Source organism: Ascidiella aspersa, chromosome 6 (genome assembly GCF_963924565.1).
Source record: "Ascidiella aspersa chromosome 6, kaAscAspe10.2, whole genome shotgun sequence".
NCBI classification, from domain to species: Eukaryota; Metazoa; Chordata; class Ascidiacea; order Phlebobranchia; family Ascidiidae; genus Ascidiella; species Ascidiella aspersa.
The window spans coordinates 16,669,184-16,693,444 of record NC_139452.1 but is presented as its reverse complement, the minus strand read 5'-3'; the positions used below and the strand labels follow the sequence as shown (position 1 = coordinate 16,693,444).

General features: G+C 35.1%; 2 protein-coding genes and 2 pseudogenes across 10 annotated transcripts in view; all 4 read left to right on the top strand.

Moving 5' to 3' along the window:
* Positions 1 to 12,861: 12,861 nt before the first annotated feature.
* LOC146140513 (serine/threonine-protein phosphatase PGAM5, mitochondrial pseudogene) lies at positions 12,862 to 13,683 on the top strand (annotated as a pseudogene).
* A 1,077-nt stretch (positions 13,684 to 14,760) lies between these two features.
* LOC146140512 (serine/threonine-protein phosphatase PGAM5, mitochondrial pseudogene) lies at positions 14,761 to 15,695 on the top strand (annotated as a pseudogene).
* Positions 15,696 to 15,736: 41 nt separating this feature from the next.
* LOC146140511 (U1 small nuclear ribonucleoprotein A-like) lies at positions 15,737 to 19,348 on the top strand. Of its 5 annotated transcripts, XM_083391267.1 has the most exons (6): positions 15,737 to 15,841; positions 15,981 to 16,153; positions 17,713 to 17,817; positions 18,131 to 18,167; positions 18,372 to 18,483; positions 18,999 to 19,348. In XM_083391267.1, exons 1-6 carry the CDS (start codon positions 15,778 to 15,780, stop codon positions 19,156 to 19,158), a joined length of 651 nt encoding a protein of 216 aa, XP_083247393.1. In that variant the 5' UTR covers positions 15,737 to 15,777; the 3' UTR covers positions 19,159 to 19,348. The 5 variants fall into 5 exon arrangements, with proteins under 5 accessions (XP_083247393.1, XP_083247397.1, XP_083247396.1 ...); XM_083391271.1 differs by lacking the exon at positions 18,131 to 18,167 and having other exon boundaries at positions 17,713 to 17,824; positions 18,360 to 18,483; XM_083391270.1 differs by lacking the exon at positions 18,131 to 18,167 and having other exon boundaries at positions 17,713 to 17,824; positions 18,348 to 18,483.
* Positions 19,349 to 23,166: 3,818 nt separating this feature from the next.
* LOC146140510 (uncharacterized) overlaps positions 23,167 to 24,261 on the top strand; it is a 34,553-nt gene continuing 33,458 nt past the window's right edge. For all 5 annotated transcript variants that reach the window (XM_083392971.1, XM_083392974.1, XM_083392972.1 and 2 more), the window contains exons 1-2: positions 23,167 to 23,298; positions 24,079 to 24,231. In XM_083392971.1, coding sequence (XP_083249097.1) covers positions 24,111 to 24,231 — 121 coding nt within the window. In that variant the 5' untranslated portion in view covers positions 23,167 to 23,298; positions 24,079 to 24,110. The remainder of the gene's footprint in view (positions 23,299 to 24,078; positions 24,232 to 24,261) is intronic.

Genomic DNA, 24,261 nt, shown 5'->3' with positions numbered 1-24,261 from the left:
AGTTTTTTGATGAAAAACTCTGGACCACATTCAAAGCGTGCTTTCTTGACTGCTGGTTAGGCATAAATCGTAAACAGATCCCAGGGTTTATGTCGTATAATGGGGTATTATTTGTTATATTTTGCATAGCTGACCTTGAGCTAACACAAAGTGTGTGTGAAAATTTTAGATCTTTAACGTGAATATGAGATTCTCTTTGGGGACTTTGAAATTGAAAGACCATAGGTCGAACTTAAAAATTTTTGATCGCATATTTAAGCATAGTCCGATTGATATTGACTAACTGCGATGGCTCTATTAGCGGCACAACTTTCGGAGATATTGCCCTAAAACAGGTAGTCCTATGTAACGCGACATTACATGAATTGCTTTTCTTTGCAGGCTTGGCCAATGGCCAAGGCTCTTTGCTGCAGTAATAGTTATAATATGACAACATTACTACCGGTTCTTGTTTTATTACTTTATTCACAGCTGTTTAGGACTTCAGTTAGTAAATGACAGAGCAAGATTTAATGACGTAACTTTCAAAAAGATGATGAAATTATCGCAATCCTTAGTTTGAAATGTGCAATAATACTTAACACAACGGCCATAAGTCAATTTTATGGCAATATGCAGCACTTTGCTATTGAAGATATTTAACGACGGAAAACTGTTCTTCTACGTTTTAAAATAAAATTGACATCAACACTAGGGTGATTATTTTTTGACCTAAAAATGAAAAATTTTGACCTAAAAATGTATTTCTTTCAACAAAATTTTGACCTTTTAGAAATACATTGAGTTAAACAACATAATAATTGTTGTACAAAACAGTGGCTCTCAACCGCCAGTCCGCGTCAATATTCCTGTCGGTCCGCTAAATATATTACAATTTTATATCTTAATTGCAAAATGCAAGATATTGAAGATGTTGTTGTTGTTTTGTCAATCAAATTTAGAACTTTACCAGTTACGTAATTTGAAAAATTGTGACGTAACATAGAGTTAATGTTATACTAAGGACTTTATCGTACCGTACTTCACAATGCTACAAGTGTTGTGCCCAATTGCTTAAAAGCAGGCTAAAAAAACTCGTTTAATGTTAAACTTTAAGACTCAAAATGTGGGTCGATAAATGTAGAGAATAATGTTTGAATTGTAAGTCATTTAATCTAAGTTACGTGACTTATTGAAAAAACAGCAACTCATTATTCAAATATCTAAAAACTAAAAAATCAACAATTTTTTCATTCAATATTCATATTTTTTTCATAAAATTTCGAACATGGCGTAACTTGACTCTGTAAAATAGAAATTGTGACGTCATGCAGGAGCGAACCTCTTTTATTTACAGGTTCGGGTTCGGTTAAGGTTCAGATACTTTCAAATTATTCGATTCAGTTCCGGTTCGGCTCCTTAAAATCTTATAAAAACCGGTTCAGGTTCGGTTACGGTTCGGATAAAATTGACCCAAAACCGGTTCATAAAGTTCCGGTTCGGTTCCGGCTCGCCTCCCTGCTTTTAAGTTGCATACTTTTGTCGTAATTGCATTTTGGGTTGATTTTTGGTCCACCGGTCTGCAAAATTTATTTTGAAAGTTACCTGTGCAGGGCTAAACTGAAAATCCCGTGCCCCACACCTGTCCGTAAGCTAAAACGGTTAAGAGCCACTGGTATAATGTACTTCATTAGTATCTAATTTAGGGTTGCCATATTTTGATACGCGAAATCCCTAAAAAATTTACCGCGGTTGCATTGGCCAACTCAGGATCAGAGGGACCTAAAAAACTCAGAAATTATGCCAAAAATGTATTTTAAAACGTGACGTATGTTTTGTTAAAGTATAGAAAACAATGGCGTGCTACGTGAAAAATGCCTTGGTAATCTTTGAAGCTATATAGTTCAACTCACCCAAATTGTTTTTGATAGTGCGATGAGACGCAGGGCGCATTCTGGCTGATCAGATTTCAAGAAAACGGGCCAGAGATACCCTTTTTTTTATCAAAAACTGATGTGGAGATTTTATATACGCCCTACCTTTGTAGAAAACTGAGATATATGTGCCTGGGGTTGCAAACCAAACATTCTGTTTTCCACTCAAACTCAGCTCGAATGTTTAAAAGAGATATAGCAATTCGGCTAACAAACAGCAGTTTGGCCAGATAACAATAGGCGTGTTTTCACAGTAAGTTAAAAACATGATAAGTCAAAAAAATAATCGCCCTAATAACCATCGCCCCAAAATGCGACTTTTTTAACTTTGTTAAGTGAAAAGTTTGTCATCGTTGAAAAAAACTCGATCAGTTTTCTAGATAAAGCCCCCAAACACCATTTTGTGTTTGTTTCGAAAATTGATTGAGAAATAATTGTTAGTTGGCGATACAGCCCAGCGATTCGCAAACCGTTTTAAAAATTTGCTCCACACCTTATAGCTTTGTTTCTTAAATTAATGCTTTCAGGTCACCGCGCAGCGCGCAACTTTACATCTCTAAAAACTTTGTGGTGATCCATGAACCAATAACGCTATATTTCACATAATGAGATTTTGAACTTTTGGTTTTAGTTAAAAAAAATTATCAAGTGCAGTACATGGCCTCGTATTTAAAAGTACCATTCCGAGCTGTGTAAATTTTTTATGCTTAATAGCATTTTAAGGTTCCAAAAAGCGAGCAACAGCAACACATTTCAAAATACGCAATACGATCAATTCCATAATATCTAATTATACATAAATTATTACTTATGACGCTACAGACACTCCAGCACAAAAGGAATTGCCGTCGTGAATATAACACGGCAGCTGCTTTTCGCAATATACCCGAAAGGTTGGTATTTTTTTTTAACAATTGACTTTTGTTAGAAAGTGCTTCATACCGTTTGAGCGAAATGAACATGAACAAGGCAATGAGTCACACGAGTTGTAGCTTTTAGCAACACATTCAACAACAAGCTGTTTTCTTCTGTCGATAAGCCAACGAACGACAGGTAATTGCTGTTGGCTCCTTGTCTCGTTCACGTCCTTCCGCCACACATGGTAAAAAACGTGAAACTGTGTAAAACATAAAAGAAAGGGGTGGCAGTTATTTGTTCGGAATTAAATTCTATTGATTTTTAACATTGAGCAACATCTCCTTATAAATTTGCAAATTTTTTTAGCTTGCACAATTTGTTCGATGTGAATTTTAAAAACAAACGACGCATCACAAGAAAATCCGTTTTGAAATTGCTGCTTATTCACTTGTAGCGTCATAAGTAATAATTAGTGGATAATTTGGAATTTATCGTATTGCATATTCGTTTGTTTTCACATAAAACCTGTCTTTTATCGCTATGACGTAATGGAAATTTACCGTTATTTTGCCGCTCGCAAGAACCGTTGCTAACCAAAACATTCCCAGCAAAATGCGCCGTTATGCGATGACACACATTTCCGCTGCCCTAAAAAAGGTTTTTCGTACTATGACACGTAACCTCTTTCCGTCATGCGAAGTGTAAATATATTTATGTGTTGGCGTTTCGATATACTCAGTTGGTCGCCAGTTAAATACAGAAAGGTTGTGTTGCTTGCCGGCTTCTGGCTGGCTTGCTAAATACCAGCCAACAAAAACTGTGTGGATTTGTAATCAGGCGACAGCAATAGCCATTGTAGAAGTTGATGATTAATCGGGGTAAAAGAACATTTAATTGAGACTCATTAATCAAAACTACTTTCTACACACTATTGCTTTCAACAAAAGGCAGGAAATGGGGTGTTCCTAAAAAAATATTAAATCGTGATTCACAATTTTTTTTTTAACTATTGAGCTCCAAGCACAAAAATTAAGCTCTTTTAAAATTGATCAAATCGTGCGATCGACGTTTAAGCTTAGACTTCATATATATAGACTATACATAATTTGCGAAATGCGATACATAATGGTTTAACAAAAAGTCACATAAAAACAATTTACAGACCTTTCGGTCGGTAATTTTACTTATTTATTTTTAAATATTATTTTTTAAGTATAATAGCTTTTCACCTAATAAACTAGGCAGAATCAGTTGTGAAATCCATTATTCCGAGCGGTTGTTTCTTTAGCTTTGCTGATGCTATGCATCGCCTTTTGACGTAACTTTCGACGATATCAATTCTTCCAAAAGCTGGGTCCTTGCAGGTTCCAAACATGACAGTTTTCAGGCGGTCGTTTCGACGTATTTTCTTGTAGATATGCGTGAAATTTGAGTTCTTCCTCATCTCGGGTGGCGCCATTTTGTAACAAGTGTTGTTTACGAGTCTGAATAAAATGCCCGTTTTGCCCCGATCAATCACCAACTTCTACAATAAATTTAATAACTTATATCACGCCTTTCAATTAAACGCGCTTCTAGCCTACACAGGCTGTAAGGCAGTGGTGAGACTAACATTTTTGTCAGCCCATTTTGTCACAAAAGTCATATTTTTCAGCAAGTTCTGTTACAAAAGCCTTATTTTTTGACCAAAAACTGCAGCCGGCATACATTAACACTGTGTCATGCAAGGGAATGATATGTTATAAGAAGCAGAGGTGTTGAATCAGCAATATTCACAAAAAATGAATATATATTATATGTTGCAATATCAGTTGCTTTTTCCACCAAGCTTTCAGTTCTTGGGGTTTTACGCAAGAAATTTAGTATATTTCTTTGTCCTTTCATTTTATGAGGCTGTGATCTATAAAAAAAATGTAATCCAATAGCGCAATTATCCTAACAGCTATAATTGTATTTTTTTTTTAAGAAAAAAGGTTCTCTCACTCCAGGACTTGCTAAGAACAGCCGGTTTGCTGATCTCATAAAATTTCGTGAGACGGTTCTATAGAACCGATGCGAACCGGCCCAATCCCACCAATGTTGTAACTAAGGTATTACTCAAGGCCTGCTCAACTTAAAATGACACGAGCCGCAACAACCAAAAACAAACTTTGCAGGCCACATTCTTTAGTTGATATAAGCATTGTAGCGTGCCTATAATGTTCTCAAGCAAAAAGATGCAAGATAATCACAATGATCGCAATCACAGTCTAATTTAGGAGATAAAATGTGTCTATGGTCATATACACAAAGCGCAATAATGCAGTTGTGCTAAAAAGATACACACAAAGCATGTCAAAGGTACTGTTTACCTCATGTAGTTAAAATGGGAAAAATATAATAGTTTTCGTGTATGCGTCTTGCATGTTGCTACTATCGCATTTATGCAACCACCTGCTTAATGTTGACGACAAGCAATATGTTGGCAAACTCACAAACAAATTCATAAACACGTCGTCATCTTTTTGTCACTTGCTATATTTTACCAATGAACTCTGTAAGTCAGTGGTCGGCAAACTGTGGGCCGCGGACCAAATGTGGGCTGCAGAGCCATTTTAGTGAGCCGTGAGTTACTTTTTAATAGTTTAGTATTTCATGTAGTTGTGGGCCGCGTGAGAGCCGTACATTTATTGCACTGAATTTTTAAATTGGTGTTGCTAAGAATTTTTATATTGTCTCAGCGCCGTGTAATATATTACCTTTTCTTGGTGTCAACAGCCTAACGCTGTGTGAACTTAGACTCCCTCCAAAATGCAATTTCTACCAAAATATATCTAGTTAAATTTAATTTTCTATTTATCTTTGCAATATGGCTATTGTATCATGAGCAACATTTATCTGAATTTTAAAACAACACTAACAATGGATTTCTTTTACGTGTTTCGTTCGAACGTTTTCGTGATTGAGGGTTCTGCCGCCATTCAGCTGTGGAGATGATATAGGGTTAATCTTTTTAGCATTAAGTGCACGTCTAAGGTAAGCGATTCGCCAACTAAAACCAAATAGACGCAATTTTTTGGTTCCAGGTGATTTACTGACTCCAGCAAAACAAACCAACTCCTCGAGTCCCGAGTCCGACTCCGCAGCTCTGCTACAGACCCTAAACACAGAATTTGTTTTAAATTACGGGTGGGCAACCTATGGCCCGCTAATCATATATAAACTATAAGCACGAGGCCGTTGCTCGTATTTTTTGAATATTTTAACTACCACGTAAATGCAAATATTTTTTTGCGCTAATATTAAATGTTTTATCAAACTTTGACATTCGACAAAAACATTGTTTTATCTATAATAAAAAAAAGCTTTGTGAAAAACACTATCGTTTAGAGAAAATGACCCAGGCTTGAAACATTCAACTGTACGAGTTTACCTTTATTAAAGCAATGGCCGGCAACTTTTTCCCAGTCGGGTGCCAAAGCTTATGGTCTCGGTGGGCCGTAATAAATTTTAATTTACATTGTTATACATGAGAAGTTCTAAATATTTTACTAAAACATCTGTTAATCAGGGCACATCCTGGATTTTTGCAATTAAAAAAGAGTAGAATTACATTTACAAAGAAGTCGGTAAACCGTTCTCGCGAAATTTGAGTTCATATACTGTTTTGGGCATCTTAAGGTTATTGCCGACTACTGTTTGAACAATTAGGTACGGTAGTTTAGTTTATTTCATCCCACAAGGTTGCACAGTAGAAGCGAGGAGAACCAGAGGTGACTGTTATACTCCCTATAGACGAGAGACTCAGGCGGTCTCTTTCGAAGAACTAAGGATAAAAGCAGGTACAAGAAGAACGGGCGATTAATAGAATACAAAAGAAATATGGTTTTGCAGATAGCTACCGCTAGACAGAGTTATAGATTATCCATAATCGAAATGAAAAGTTGTGTAACGGCGACGTACGTTCGATTGTGTGTGGATGTGATTATAGCATGTTTGCTTGGTAAAATGGTAAATATTTTACATCGATTTTCTTTCACTTGTTGGTTCGGTTTTACTAATCCAGTTGATCAGTTAATCCCTAATGTTTTTGCGCTCTACTTTTCCTCGCGAGGTCGGTAGAACTCAACTCAACAAGACTAAACTGAGGCCTACTGTAAACTGTATTTATTTAAAAGGCAGTTATTCTAATTTAAAAAAATACAATTCGAAGTCTGACATTACACACTTTGTGCCATGACAGTCAGTTAACTTTCGATTTAATGGAGTCAGACACAATAGTGGTCAGTTCCCTTTTGTTTAGGGCAACTCGATAAATGTAATTATTATAGAATTAAATACATATAGTGTATGGTGTAATTCGAATATAGTCGTTAAAACTCCACATCAGTGGTTCATAACCAGGATTCGATAAAAACCCCTGGGGTTCGACGAAGCTGTTTCGGGGATTTGACGAGAACGTCCTCTGAAATATTTTCACACAGTTTACTTAGAGATCCGCGTGAACTTCGATCCTTTTTTCACTTTTATTTTTATATTTCAAATCGTAATGACGCCAAATTAAGTCAGTGGTCGGCAAACTGTGGGCCGCGGACCAAATGTGGGCTGCAGAGCCATTTTTAGTGAGCCGCGAGTTACTTTTTAATAGTTTAGTGTTTCATGTAGTTGTGGGCCGCGTGAGAGCCGTACATTTATTGCACTGAATTTTTAAATTGGTGTTGCTAAGAATTTTTATATTGTCTCAGCGTGGTTAAGGTCCGGTTGCCAAATGTGTCCCTGAGACTGCCTTTCAAACTATATTTTTGCCAACTTTAACTATATGTAAACGCAAAATTTTTCGCGCTTAGCGCGTATATTCTTCGTTTTATAGTAGGTTTTACATTATGGTGTGGCAGTGTTTTCGGCATCAAGGCGCCGTGTAATATATTACCTTTTCTTGGTGTCAACAGCCCAACGCTGTGTGAACTTAGACTCCCTCCAAAATGCAATTTCTACCAAAATATATCTAGTTAAATTTAATTTTCTATTTATCTTTGCAATATGGTTATTGTATCATGAGCAACATTTATCTGAATTTTAAAACAACACTAACAATGGATTTCTTTTACGTGTTTCGTTCGAACGTTTTCGTGATTGAGGGTTCTGCCGCCATTCAGCTGTGGAGATGATATAGGGTTAATCTTTTTAGCATTAAGTGCACGTCTAAGGTAAGCGATTCGCCAACTAAAACCAAATAGACGCAATTTTTTGGTTCCAGGTGATTTACTGACTCCAGCAAAACAAACCAACTCCTCGAGTCCCGAGTCCGACTCCGCAGCCCTGCTACAGATCTTAAACACAGAATTTGTTTTAAATTAGGGGTGGGCAACCTATGTCCCGCTAATCATATATAAACTATAAGCACGAGGCCGTTGCTCGTATTTTTTGAATATTTTAACTACCGGTACGTAAATGCAAATATTTTTTTGCCCTAATCTTAAATGTTGAACTTTGACATTCGACAAAAACATTGTTTTATCTATAATCAAAAAAAGCTTTGTGTAAAACACTATCGTTTAGAGAAAATGACCCAGGCTTAAAACATTCAACTGTACGAGTTTACCTTTATTAAAGCAATGGCCGGCAACTTTTTCCCAGTCGGGTGCCAAAGCTTATGGTCTCGGTGGGCCGTAATAAATTTTAATTTACATTGTTATACATGAGAAGTTCTAAATATTTTACTAAAACATCTGTTAATCAGGGCACATCCTGGATTTTTGCAATTAAAAAAGAGTAGAATTACATTTACAAAGAAGTCGGTAAACCGTTCTCGCGAAATTTGAGTTCATATACTGTTTTGGGCATCTTAAGGTTATTGCCGACTACTGTTTGAACAATTAGGTACGGTAGTTTAGTTTATTTCATCCCACAAGGTTGCACAGTAGAAGCGAGGAGAACCAGAGGTGACTGTTACTCCCTATAGACGAGAGACTAAGGCGGTCTCTTTCGAAGAACTAAGGATAAAAGCAGGTACAAGAAGAACGGGCGATTAATAGAATACAAAAGAAATATGGTTTTGCAGATAGCTACCGCTAGACAGAGTTATAGATTATCCATAATCGAAATGAAAAGTTGTGTAACGGCGACGTACGTTCGATTGTGTGTGGATGTGATTATAGCATGTTTGCTTGGTAAAATGGTAAATATTTTACATCGATTTTCTTTCACTTGTTGGGTCGGTTTTACTAATCCAGTTGATCAGTTAATCCCTAATGTTTTTGCGCTCTACTTTTCCTCGCGAGGTCGGTAGAACTCAACTCAACAAGACTAAACTGAGGCCTACTGTAAACTGTATTTATTTAAAAGGCAGTTATTCTAATTTTAAAAAATACAATTCGAAGTCTGACATTATACACTTTATGCCATGACAGTCAGTTAACTTTCGATTTAATGGAGTCAGACACAATAGTGGTCAGTTCCCTTTTGTTTAGGGCAACTCGATAAATGTAATTATTATAGAATTAAATACATATAGTTTATGGTGTAATTCGAATATAGTCGTTAAAACTCCACATCAGTGGTTCATAACCAGGATTCGATAAAAACCCCTGGGGTTCGACGAAGCTGTTTCAGGGATTTGACGAGAACGTCCTCTGAAATATTTTCACACAGTTTACTTAGAGATCCGCGTGAACTTCGATCCTTTTTTCACTTTTATTTTTATATTTCAAATCGTAATGACGCCAAATTCACAAAGTAGACACAGCAGCGAGCACGTACCGTGCGTAACACGGCAACGAAGCACGTTGCAGGATAACATAACGATAGGACGAAGCACGTTTTTCTAAATTCAAAGGCTAAAAAAACGAACATAAACCTATTTAGAAAGTAAGATAAATCTATTTTTGCGACCCAGGTCTATTTAATTAACATTCAGTTTTTTGCAAAATAGGCCTGTAGTAAAGTGTCTAACTAGCTATAATATTCGCCATGATGTAAGCAGAGTTCTTCTCCTTTTTACCATTACTCGTTTCGCAATATCAGCTCTCTCTCTCTCCTCCCTCCATCTCTTCTTAGTCCCACTCGCTGGCATGTGCCTTTTCGTGTTGTGCCTCTGGCCAGTCTAATCTAGGTCGCGCCTCGGACAGTCGCCCTTTCTAATGCCTGGACTGCTAAACAAAGTAGTCTTGGGTTTATGTTGTAACCTTCTGATTGGAATCAGACATAAGGAGTCATATTTGCTTTGTGGTAAACAGCAAATAAATATTTAATAGAAAAATACAGAATGTTATTTCGCCGAAACGACAATGATTTCTATTAAATCAGAACTTTTCCACCCGTGGAATGTTTTTTTTTCATCCGAACTTGTCTCTCCATGCCTAGGATTCGATCGTTACGCCCCAAACTTTAAAATATGCGAAACCATGGCTGAATTCTGAAATTCAGTTGTTCGTTACTTGTTGCTAGCAGTTTTATAAAAAGCACCTGCTTGGCGCTACAAGTTTGTGATGCACCCTTTAAGTCTTTAGTAACGGTCCAACCCAAGCATATTGTGATGCACCTTAAGGTTCACGGTTGTGCACAAAAGACTGGCATACACTAGATAATTGTTTGAAGTTAGTGCGGATATAAAAGGCGAATAAATCCACTGCATGCCAATTTTATCAATATTTGTTGCTACACAACATCGATTTTCACAAGTCAAAATTTCCTATAAAGTTTAAACAGAATGGAGTCGAAAAACAAAAAAACATATATATATATAAATTGTAACGTATAATGGTGTATTAATTTGCCTTGGCATTAAATCATAGAAATCCAAAATTATGATAAGCGGTAATACAAATATTAACGAAAAAAAAATTTTTTTTCTGACAAACGACGCACGTTTAACGTTTTAAAAAATATGAGTGTTTAATCCTGGGATGCCGCGTGCCAGTTTCCAACCCAGTGGTTCTTAACCTTTATTTTCAGCGCTGCTTTTTAGATATTTGAGTAGTTTGACGCACTCAATACAAAAGGGCATTACTAAATGATGAGTGATACAGTTAAGTTATATCGGATTATGCATTTTAGTATTTTACGGGTAACACTAATTTACGGAATGATGAATGGTCGGTACGCTCACAGTATTATTATTAAATATAATAACACTTGACCCACCTTCACCCAAACGCTAACCCCCACCCTAACTCAAATATTGTGCGTTGGTTTAATAATTGTTTTAACGGGGTAACACTTAAATTAGTGAGCGTTCCGACCACTCATTATTCCGTAAATTAGTATTACCCGTATTTTACCGAGTTGTTAAATAAGGAAATTCTAAGAATATTGTAAATCAACACCCAATATACTACTGCGCTCTAAGGTGCATACTTTCCTCTAGTGCGCATTCGAATGTACACCTTATAGTGTGCACGTTTTGCTGTAGGCGTGCTGGTAGAGTGCTGCTGCTAAAAGGTATGGCAGATCTTGCGGGTGCACGGCCGAAAAAATCACCAAAGGGAAGGGAAGTACGCAGCTCGAAATTATTTGCGTAATATCTCCGGAAGTAAACAAGATATCGATCAGAAATTTATACACATTACTCAAAGCAACCTAAGTTATCCAGCAATCAGACCTTTTTTTTAAAAAAAACATTAAAATAAATATTCATATTTATGAGAGACTATTTCTAGAATTTGCACAACTGTTAATGAATCACTATCGAAAACCATAAACACATTTGACGGTAGGCATTTTTGATAACCTTTTTGATGGCTGAATGCATTTTTTTAAAGTGTATGAAACAATATTTCAGCCAATTTGTTATATATTGTATATCTGAGGTTGTATGCGAATTTGCAAAAATGTAGTGTAATATTACACTGAACTGTTATAACTTAACATTGTTTTTAAGTTTATTTATGACTTGCAATAATTTAAAACTTAATAAACAGTGTTCCCTCTAATTTTTTTGCCACATGCCCAACTAGCAACTGATCACGTAATTACTGCTTACTAGCCATTCAATGCATCTTTGATCAGAATTATGGAAATCCACCTAACTTGTAAATTATAAAAAAACTGTTGCCAGATGCAAAAATATATTTTTCCTTTAAAAAAAAGTGAATTTATCTTGAACACCAAAATAAAGCCCTTTATTTCGAGTATTGCGTTATTACACTTGGTAGTTTGTGTGGCGGATTAGGCAGAGTTTATAGAGCGTTTGCTGCAGCAGTTTTAAAAGTGAGTATTTTTCATTTTTATAGGTTGTTTTTTTAGGAACGCCCAAACCAATTGTAAAATACTAAAAACCATAAAACTAATTTGCGAAAAGCCAAGAAAATTAAAATACAAAGCTGTCAAAAGATATTTGACCACCACAAAAAAGGTAGAGGGTTTCAGAAAAGTCTTTAAATGTTCGAAAGCATAAAATATACTTACATATTTAACAAATTCAAGTGTTTTAGCTATCAATTTTTGAAACCAGCCCCCAAATAGGGCAAATTGTAGTTTACACAAGCTTTTGCAGAATAGATTATACACAGAAATAAAACAGCTTAAATCAAAACAAACTTTGCTATTTCCATTTCCCCCCTAGTAATAAAACATGTAAAACCATCATATCTTTAAATTGATTATTACATAATGTTTAAATTCTCTGCAATCTTTTTAAAAGGTTGGCCTTGAGTAACTCTATACGCTATTTATTCGAGACTAACATATTTTACATTGTAATGTTACCTTTGGGACTTATCTGTTTTAAAAAAATCTCTGCTCCTTGTGTTATGTGTAGCCGCTTATATACATGTATTGTTATTCTATCAAAAAACTAACTATATAATTGTAATGGAATTGGTTGAACCTGAAATATGTGAGGAGTTTTGTATCAGGCATACCACCTTATACACTACAAAAATACTTGTCTTTATACCACAAGTTTTTTTTTTTTTCTTTTCTTGTCTGTTTTGTAAAACTAGCAATATACATGTATTAGTTGTAAGTTTTAAAGAGTGCCCAACTGCATATTATAGTTAATAACATCTTCACCAACATTGTCAATTTTGCAAACAATCACTTTTAAACTCTATTTATTGCAAAATCTGTATTTACTTAAGTGAAAGTATATTTATATTTTATGTTTAGTTTTTTTACTTGTATGTAAATGTAAAAAAGGAATCACATGGGCAAAAGATTGTTAAAAATTGCTGGGGGAGTATTATCTGCTGGAGGCTTTATGGTGTTCTTCAAAAATGCCTACCCTGTAAATGGAAATGCGAATGAAATTTCTGTATACTCCGACTTACCATCCGCACCTTGGAATGAAAACTGGGATGGAAGAAAAGGCACAAAACCAGCAGCTACCCGTCACATATTTATGGTTCGGCATGGCCAGTACAACACAGCTGGTAATACGGATAATGAAAAGTCCTTGACCCTTCTAGGAAAACAACAGGCTGTTTACACAGGAATCAGACTGCGCGAACTGGGTTTGGACAAAAAATTTAATAGTGTATTTGAATCAACAAAAAAAAGAGCTCAAGAAACCAGTGAACTTATCCATAATGAACTGAATGCTCCCATTCCAATAAAAAGATCTGATCTCCTGCGAGAAAGATGTCCAATCTATCCTGATCCACCTTTAGATTTTGTTTGTAGTGATCAAACTATTAAAAATGATCGACAAATTATGGAGCATTCCTTTAGTCAATTTATTCACAGGGCTGATACTAGTGAGACAAATGATACTTATGAGCTTTTTGTATGCCATGGTAATTTGATTAGATTTTTTTCTTTTAAGCTTTTGCAACTTCCGGTTGAAACCTTTTTCAGATGCCGACTGGGACATGGCAGTATTACATACTTCACCATTAAGCCAAATGGCAGAGTTAGCTTAAAGTACTTGGGAGATACAGGCCACATGCCTGCCACGAAGCTAACCTTTTAAAAAACAGAGGTTCTTAAAATAGGGGGCACACGGCACATCCATTAGGGAACATAGGGTTAGCAATGAGGGCTTGAATGGCTGAAATTACTCTATGGGTAACCTGCCAGTCAATTCATCACATTTGTTTATCCAAAATGTATTTAGTAAAATTTTTCTATAAAGATACTTTTTTATAACTTCTTTTATTCTGGTTACATATTACCATTAGCCAAAGTGACTTAATCACAACTATTGTCCTAGGGGCCATGTATTTTTGCCTTTACACTTAAAACTTATAATTAAGTATTGTATTCAACTATATATATCTAAAATTCTTTTTTATGCAAACATCTTTAAGTTTGCTACAGATCTTGATTTATAATTGTACACAATTACATTGTCAAATTAACAGTTAGCACATATACGCACCAGCGCCTTGCTGCACTGTTTGTGGGCTGTTTTTATACTAAATGTTTAGCAACAATACAGTGCCAACACACAGGCTTTGCAGCTATGAAACATATTATCTGAAGAGGGATTGGTTTCCAGCTATTAGTCAATATTGGAGCAGTCTAAGAAATGAATACCTTGTTCTAATCGGTCTATAGTTCTTTATAATGAATTATGTCTTACAATTTTTATATTTGCACTTTCCCTAATGTTAGTTATAATTATGTCATGAAAAAGCGTTTCCACTAGGTTGTGATTTTAAATTAAAAATTGTCCTGTATTGTTTTACATCAAAAAAGTATTTGTACCAAACATAATTTCTAATCCTTGAACAGAGCATGAATGATGCAAACCATTACAATTGTTTGTCATCGTGAAACAAATAGTTGGTATTAGATCTGATGACTTACCTTTTTGCCTTAAATATATATATACTATATTACTCTTTTGTGATTAATTTTAAATATCCACATGTTTGTGGAGATGAATGCAGTTAAGAAAAAATAATTTGCTAGATGTACCTTCAATTTTAATTTAGCTATTAAGTATTTACTTAAATATGTTAAAACATTTAAAATATATAAACATTTTAATTTTTAAAGAAATACATAAAATTAACTATAATTCTTTAAAACTTTCTGTTGTTTTGTTTGTATACAATTTACATTACCGTTTGTAGGTTATTAGCAAAATGGGTTTCAAAATAGTCAAACTTGCTACTGCCTTGCTTTCTGGCTCAAGTGCTGTGGCCATACTCCACTCATTAGAGTTAAAAGATAATGTTGTTGGTTTAAAAATGCCTGCTATCTTTAAAACAGCACATGCTGCTATTGCAGATTTTTCTGCCAAATGGGACAACGATTGGGATAAAAGGTTAGGAGATAAGTCAAGTGCTACAAGACACATAATTTTAGTACGTCATGGTCAATACAATCTGGCAGGAAAAGAAGACAAACACAAGTATCTGACAACATTGGGGCAGCAACAGGCAATCTTAACAGGGAAGAGACTCAAGGATTTGAACCTCAATAAAAACCTTAACTTAATCACACAATCAACAATGATCAGAGCAAAAGAAACTTGTGAATTAATATATAAGGAATTGGACAATGCTGATATTCCACTTGAAAGTTCTGATTTGTTGAGAGAAGGTGCTCCAATCGAGCCTGATCTCCCAGTTCCCCACTGGTGTCCAGATCCGAAGACATTCTTTACTGATGGAGCAAGAATTGAAACTGCTTTCCGCCATTTCATTCATCGAGCTGATGTCCAGCAATCTGATGAATCCCATGAGCTGCTTGTATGTCATGGAAATGTGATTCGATACTTTGTATGTCGAGCTCTACAGCTTCCACCAGAAGCATGGTTGCGGCTTAGCATTAGACATGCCAGTATCACTTGGATTACAATCAGACCCAATGGCAGAGTTTCTTTGAGATGCTTGGGTGATACTGGACATATGCCCCCAGACAAGCTTTCATTTGAATAGATTTCTTTTTTAATTTCAAATTGTGAATATCATATTCCAAATTGTATCGAAGTTCTAACTAATGCAATTTCATTGTGTAAACATTACTGAGTCAAATTTGCTTATATTACTTTAGTATGCTAGCATCTTTTTTTTTTTTTAATTTTTCCTGTTTCACATAGGTTTGTTGATAAGTGATGTTACATTGCTAAATTTTCAAAATGGATATTAAACCCAACCATACAATTTACTGCAATAATCTTAATGAAAAGATAAAGAAAGAAGGTATGCATCTTACTTTTGTTGTGTGCTAAACATTATACCAAATGAATGTAGATAAATACATGTGATATAAAGTGTTAGATCATTGTGAACTCTATTAGAAGGGTATATTATATTCATGTTAATAATTTTTGCTTTATAGAACTTAAAAAATCTTTATATGCCATATTTTCTCAATTTGGACAAATCCTGGAGATTGTAGCCATGAAGACATTAAAAATGCGGGGCCAAGCATTTGTTGTTTTTAAGGATATTAATAGTGCCACAAATGCCCTAAGATCTATGCAGGGCTTTCCCTTCTACGACAAACCAATGGTAAGTATGGTTATGATTTTATTTTATTCCACTAAAATGTGTTGCTTAACATTGTTGGAGAGAATGCCCGGATTTATGCCAAAAGTATCCAAAACTAAATAAAGTTCTGTATAAAGCATCCATTTACACCATTACCTCTTTTGATCCCAATAAGAAGATGGATTGTACACTTGTTATTTAAAAGTGCAAAATTAAGGTCAAGCGTTTTTATTAAGCAATTTAAAATGCAATAAATGTTGGTTCACTTAAGACTTGTACTTCTATGTCTAAATTCAAAACTAAAGTGATTAAAATATGAAAGTATCTAACAGTCATAATTTTTGTATGGATTTATCTTACTGTAAATTGTTTGGAAAAAACTTGTTACAGAAAATTCAATTGTTCGTAAATGTTGTACTATTTGATTAAAGCAATGTTTTGCATGCTTTGGCCATTGAGGGAAAAAAGGCAAAAAAGGTGGTTTAAGTGTGACTGTGCGACTGTTCAAAGTCGCCTTTTTATGTAAAGATAGTTACTACAAAATTATTAGCTGTAAGCAGGGGCGTATCCAGAAATCCAAAAAAAAGGGGGGGGGGCGTTCTAATTTTCAACTTGTGAAATTCCCCTAATATTCCTCTGGATAAGTCATAAAATACGCCCCTGATGGTAATAAGTATATGTCATCAATAGGGATGGTAAAAGCAGAATAACGAATCCTTTTGATGGGGTATGACTGGTAAAATTGTAAACAATTACCACCTGCCACAAACCAGACAAACCCTTACACCCTGCAGCTTGGGAAGTACTGGTTAAAGGTGTACTTAATAAAATTTTGGTTTTTTAGCATCCGTAGTAAGAGATTGCTGTCAGAACTACTGCAAACAATCACTGAGAATGTCTGCTTAATAGTTAAAGACTAAATACAGGACCAACTCACTGGCCTAAAACTGATTTTGCAACTTTTAAAAAGATGTTTTTGATTTGAGAGTAACAGATTTATGGAATTGGGCTTAGATAAGGGTAGCGCTTAAGAGTGTTTGATTATATCGGATCGTAGGTGATACTTGATACCAGGATGGTATCGTTGCTGAACCGATATCTATTAAATATAAAAATTTCAGCCATAATTTGCTATCAAATGCAGCTAGTTTATCTTGAAAGATAATTTTATCAACATATTTCAAGGTAACAACCCAAGGTAACTAAATTTTTCACTGCTTAACTTAATTTAGAACCAATAACCTGAAAAAAACCTTACATTTCAACAATTTAATTTTATTTATTTTGCCTTTTTTAGCATAATAACTAATGCTCTCGTTATATATGAGATCACATTGTAATAAATTTTGTCCAAAATATCAGGTATCGATATCAGAATAAAATGTCCAAGTATCGGACATCTCTAGTAATGGTTAATATTAAGAGAATGTATTGCACATAATGATCACCTAGTTTATAATATTTTCAACATGATTACTTCAAAAAAGTCCAATTATAATTTAAATAATTCTGTAAAATTCTTTATTTAGCCCTTTATTATTCCCTGTTTGATTTTACTCTTAGAGGATTTTATTTCACAGCGTTTGGCATATTCAAAAAAAGATTCAGACATTGTCTCAAAAATGAAGGGTACATTTCAAGAAAGAACCAAGGAAAAGAAGAAGAAAAAGAAGGAATCTAAGAAGGCACTTTATTTTCTATTTTATTCTTTAGATATGTTCATTTGTTCAAAATGTTTTTATCTTTAGGATTATCTCAACAAACAGTTAAATGTATGTAAAATGCTTTAAACCATCAATAAGCCTAAATTGTTAACTTGTTTATACCCAACAACCCAATGCACCCATTAAAAGATAAATATTCCTTGTTCGTAATAAGTGAATTGCTTGAACATTTCAAGATGTTATAAATGTAAAGAACTTACACTTAAGTGACTAAATAATTTTATATATGACTCATCATGCTTTCTTTAAACTATAGTGTTTATATTTGTTTTAGACTAAAGCTGTGCAACAAATGGATACATCAACTGACGGCAAGTTATTTCTGAAATCTGTCCATTATTTAATGTCTACTTGTTAATTGCAGCAAAGTGTTTTCGAGTGCCTTGTAAACAAATTTATCCACATTTTGTGCCATCTTATGCACAATTTTTTTTATCTATTTCTACTTCTTTTAGATAGCTCAATAGTCACATAAACACTCTAAACCCTACTGAACGACAAACTCTTTATTTCAGGAAGTAAAGTTGATAGCAATAATGGGAAAAACAATCCTCCAAACCACATTCTGTTTCTTACCAACCTACCAGCGGAAACTCAGGAAGGAATGCTTTCTGTGCTTTTTAGCAGGTACAGTTTGGAATCTGACTAAAATTAGACTGAAATGTAACTCATTACTTCATCAATACAACTTTCGATTTACCTACTTCTTTATTTTGGCAAATATATGATCAACCTTTTATACTAACGGGGTAGCAGCATTTTAAAGCATTTTTTAATAAATAGTCGCATATATTGGATTAACACAACCACACCAGAGAACGCGGTACGGTTGCGGGTTTTACGATAACAGCGCTAAACCGCCATTACAAAATACACGGCTTTTTTGACTAGGTACGTAGCATTGCCCTTAATTCACGTATCGAGTCGTCTGCTATGGCATAAAGTGGGCTGCTGTAATGTTCTACGTTTTTACTGCGTATTGCATTTTTTTTACGTTTCTTCTACCCGTAAAAAATGGTAAATACCTTACAACCTGGAAAAGCGCCAGATTGCTACCTTACGAATATTACGTTATATACTTATGTATTAAAAACTTTTAAATACCCACAATTTATGGGGGTTTAAATATATTCTGCTCGCAGATTTGTGGGTTTTAAAGAGGTACGTTTAGTACCTGGTCGTCACGACATTGCCTTCGTTGAGTTCGAAGTGGAATCACAGGCCAAGGATGCCCGTGATGCGCTGCAGGGTTTCAAAATCTCACCCACCAATGCTATGAAGGTTAACTTTGCTAAAAAGTGAAAGCCCCCCGTTAGCCGTGAAATTGGATGTCTTTCGTTTTTAAGAAAGGTGAGCACTGCCATTGCCTTACAGTTCTTTTTATGATATATTAATTTGAGCTGGGCGGTTGCACTCAAGGCTTTTGGCATTGCACACTTGAAATCGTCCCGCGTTTTGCGCATCCGTGACAAATAAAACGATCGTGACTTTTTGTGTCATTGAGGTGATTTTTTTAGTTTTAGACTGACGCTTCTACTTAAAGGGTGGAATGTAGCAGAACTTCTATAGATTTCCTAGCAAGATCGCTGCCTCAATGCCTTGTAAACTAGTCTAGAACTAAAACATTGACGGCAAATGACATGGAAGTAAAGTCCTTGGACAATTTTTTTTATAGAATTTCTACGTGCCCGGGGCTTGAATGAAGTTCATAAAAAAAAACGCAGGTACGGACTACGGAGCATATACGAACCAACACATTAGGGACAGGTGTTTTGATGACTAACTGTTGTGGTTTTTGGAGGAACAGTAAACAAAATTTTATTCATTTTGTTTGATCTTTTCACTCACATAAGACCGGAACTGTAGTGTCAATTACTTTGTTCATGAGCTTAACCCAACCTTTTAAGTTTAAAGTAAAATGCGCCAAGACTTCTAAATAAGTTGGCCATTTTACCGCAAAATGCTGTTACATTGCAAACACCTGCCTATTTTTTGGGGAATACAAGGCTCAAAACAGCACGCCGAATAAGATAAATACAAATTTGCCTCATTAACTGTAAAACGTCAGGACACTTGTTTTGGTCCATAAAGTGATTCATCTGTTCAAAGAGAATCTTGATAGTTTGAAAAAAACGTTAAATTATAGAGTCAATGGGGAATAAAAACAAAAATGCATTTTAAGCCATTTTATCTGATAAACACACAAAAAAATAACCCGGTGTTGTCAAACGAATATATTTTGTCCTACGAAGGAAGTGCCACAAAAACAATTATTTGCTTGGTAAGAAACGTGATCTGTGATGTAGTTGGTTACAAACGTAATCTGTTAAGTAGTCCTGTAAATCTGCCTTAAATTTTAGTTAAAATCTATAATACATAGTGTGTATATTTCGACAGGTGTGAGACATGACCACCGTGCTATCTGACTCCACTAAATCGAAACTAAAACAAACTGCCATTGTAATTTAAAGAGCATACTGTCAGGTCGCTTATAGATTTATTGTACATTCACATAATTTAGCATATTTCGCTTTCAATAAGAGCTAACAGCGCAGTAAAACACGTGTTGCCAGTAAGGCGTGCATTGTTGACTGTTTTGCAGTAGAAAGGACACGACTAACGTTGCATTCAAAGCGAATGTCTTGAGGATTAAAACTGGCCAGTTAGCGAGCAGGATGCAGGGAAAGGAAATATACCAGAACGACTTAAACAGGCATTTAGCACACGCACAACGAACACAGTAAATAACAAATACAGACGGTGGGACCTCTACACCATTTCTCTCCTCCCTGGAACACGAAAAAAGTTCCGAGCAGTTCGTTGGGCCGCGCTTCTTTAAAATCTTCCCAGGATCCGATCACGAGTCAACCAGCAACCGCAGAACGTCGGACATTCGTGCAATATGGAAGCAGCACGTGTTGGGAATCGTGGTGTTCAATAGAGCGAAGAGCGTTCATGAATTCCTTTTCTTGGCGGCCAACGGACAACTCCAGGGGTAGCTGGTTGTACGACACGATGTAACGTCTGAAATGGTACTTAAATAGCACAACAAACAACACTGCAAAACACTTTTGAATAGCCTATAATGCAGAAAATTATCGTCTGAAAACGCAGTTCGAATTTCAAATCGCAAAACTGCAGTTAGTTGCTTAGTCTTTTGCTCTAGAATACCAATTAAAAGGGGGTAAGGTGCTAATCTCAAAAACGCGAAAACAAATTACATCGCCTAGTCCACATTAGATGGGTTCCCTAAATAGCAGACATAATAACCTTGGCGCAAACGGTCATTCTAGAAAGTTACTCTCTGCATGCTATAGTAACTTCATGTGGGCTACATGACGGTTGCATACTGTCAGGCCGCTTATAGATTTATTGTACATTCACATAATTTAGCATAGCTCGCTTTCAATAAAAGAGCTTACACCGCAGTAAAAACACGTGTTGCCAGTAAGGCGTGCATTGTTGACTGTAGTTTTTTTATCCAGCAGTAGCGTGACACTATATAGCACAAGAGCGACTGCGATGGGGATTAATTGAGTCGAAATGCCGGCTGGATTTGCCAGAACGGCCACGAAAGGAAATGAGTATCGAGGTGAAATATTTAACACTTTACAGGCGAACACGCTATAATTACAAGCACAAGCAGCATATTCAATAAACACTCCACCATTTTACCTATCGAAACATGTAAAAGGAAGCTAAGAAACACACAAATTAGCCTATTAACCTAAACACATATTTGATAATAAAGTTTTAGGCCAGTGATCGGCAAACTATGGACCGCACAGCCATTTTTACTGGGCCGCGAGTTACTTTTGAATAGCTTAGTGTTATCATGTAGCTGTGGGCCGCGTGATAGTCGTACATTCATTGCACTTTATTTTAAAAGTTGGCGTGGTATAAAGTTTTTATATTGGCTTAACTTGGAAAGGCCCACGTGACTAATGTGGTCCTGAGAGCCTGTCGAACTATGTTTTTGTTAACTTTAACCATATGTAAAGGCAAAATTTTTCACGCTTAGCGCGTACCGCATTGTTTTCGTTTTATAGTATGTTTTACATTATGACATGTAGCGTTTTGCCCATCAAAGCTGCCCAAACTTGTACTCGATTGTGATGATGTCATACGCATAACGGCCAATCGGACGTCGTGTGGAGTAAAATCAATTTGGTAACGCTTTTTTCGAACCTTGAATGTTAAGATTTAGATTAAAATCTCTTTGTTGAAACGCCTTAAATAACGCATTTTTTTTTAAACATAAACGTTTAATCATATACGTTAAATAGGGTCATAATCAAAACGTTTTTAAGAGTTTATCATAGGGTAAAATGAGACTAATATATTTAAATGTTTCCTACGAAAGTTTAAATTACGTTTTTTGTCAAAACTCCAACGTTTAATCATATCCGTAAAATAAGTTCAAGTAAAACGTTATATAAGAGTAACTTTATTTATACATTTATAAATTTAATATAAACGTTTAGCTAACGGTATTTTATTCACAACTTAAACGTTTAGATAACTCCGTTGAAGGAGTACGGATTTCAAACGTTATTTATATTTAAAATAATATTACATTATAAAAACATTACTCAGCAAGGTTTACATAAAGTACGTTTTTTTCAAAACTTAAACGTTTAACGATAAACGTAAAATAAGTTCATAAGTAAAACGTTATATAAGTGTGACCTTATTTTATAAATGTATAAGTTACATATAGACATTTAAGTAACGGCATTTTATTCACAATCACTCAGACGTTTAAATAATTCTGTTAAAAGGGTACGGATTTTAAACGTTATTTACGGTTAAAAAAAGCTATATTCATTTAAAGTTACTTATTAAGGTTTACATAAAGTTTTTTTATAACATAATGTGTTGGCGCAAAGCGTGCAAAAAGCGTTTGTTTTGTTTAAAATTCGAGTCCACTCGTCGTCACCCAACTACTTATAAAAAGTGTAATAAAATTAATAAAAATACTTTGAGGAAACGCGATAAGTTTAATAGGTAACTAGTTTAGTGTTTGTTAAGCTTTGTAAGTCACGGCGCAATTTTTTTGGTACCCGGCATCTCTTTTAAATTTTCATACTAATAGTATTCTATGCTATTACGTTGTATAGCACAATATACTTTCGTTGAAGTAGGTATTTTAGTTATCTTAAAATAGTGCAACTTCATAAGGATATCTTCGCAAGCTGAACAAAAATAACTAAAGTATCCTGCTTCGCTAGTTGCAATCAGCTGGTTGGCATTTATGACGTAGAAAGTTATCTTACTCATGCGTAGCGATTGCTTACGATACCGGATACGAAACGCTTCGTGGTACAAACGGATTCAATTTGCTTCTAAGATTGATATTTCGTTACCAAATGTGTGTTTAGCCATTAGCCATAATACAAAAGTGTCATATTGAAACCAAGTGAAAAGATTTTTCAATTGAAGGTAAAGTGTAGTAGTAGTAAGGTATGCATGTGTTTGTTCATAACTTGATTGAAAGTTAATACTAGTTTGGGTGAAAAGTTAATACTAACAATAATACAACTATAAAAAAGGAAGTTTTATTGCGTAGCGTTTAATGGAGAATTGCTTGTTTATAAAATCTACCTAAAGCTGTGTTGTACAATACAGAACCAGTAACACAAAACTAAAGTTTTTAATTTTTAATTGATTAATCGAAACCTGTTATGCTGAAGACTTTTTGTAGGAGTAGGAAAATTTCCTGAGTTTACCTGTCTAACAAAGCATTTGGCTCTGATCTAGAATCCTACCACAGCGCACATTATTATTTGGGTTAGGGTGCGGGACTGCGGGTTAGCATTTTGGTTTGGGCAAGTCAATTATTATTATTATATAAAAACTACTTGATTCACCCTCACCCAAACACAACCAACACCCTAATCCAAATATTGTGTGCTGCTTTATAGTTGTTTTCAATGTTGTTAAAACAATGCAAAACACTGGAATTAAATATAATAGTACCATCACTTGAACCCAAGGGCTACCCTTAATGATAACCCTTTTAGCGATCCTAATTGGTGGATAGTCTCTAATGGATGTAATGGTACTTACATTTTATTCTGTAGTTCTGCAAAGACTCATTCGAAGGTCAAATTTTTTTCTATGTTTTTCCTAAACAATACACGCACTTTTGACTTTTGTGTATAAAAGTGCATGTATTGTTACTGAGACATCCTAGTAATATAAATGTTAAATGTTTTGTAGGCTAACTATGAGCATTTAGTTCAACTATCAACATGGTTTTGGAAACAGGCATTACAGTTGTCCTAATTTTTGTATTATGTTTTGGTTACCATGAAGTGTATTGCTATGCAAATCTTGGTAAAACAATGAAATGTGTTGATGGAGATTGTTCAGGTAAGCTTTTTTATTGGAATCTATGATGCT

Excerpts from the sequence above, each read along its gene's own strand:
- LOC146140511 (XM_083391269.1), top strand. The coding sequence starts at position 15,778 with ATGGATATTAAACCCAACCATACAATTTACTGCAATAATCTTAATGAA. Across the intron at positions 16,154-17,712 it reads CCTTCTACGACAAACCAATG|CGTTTGGCATATTCAAAAAA; the intron begins GTAAGTATGGTT and ends TTTATTTCACAG. Across the intron at positions 18,484-18,998 it reads CTTTCTGTGCTTTTTAGCAG|ATTTGTGGGTTTTAAAGAGG; the intron begins GTACAGTTTGGA and ends TTCTGCTCGCAG.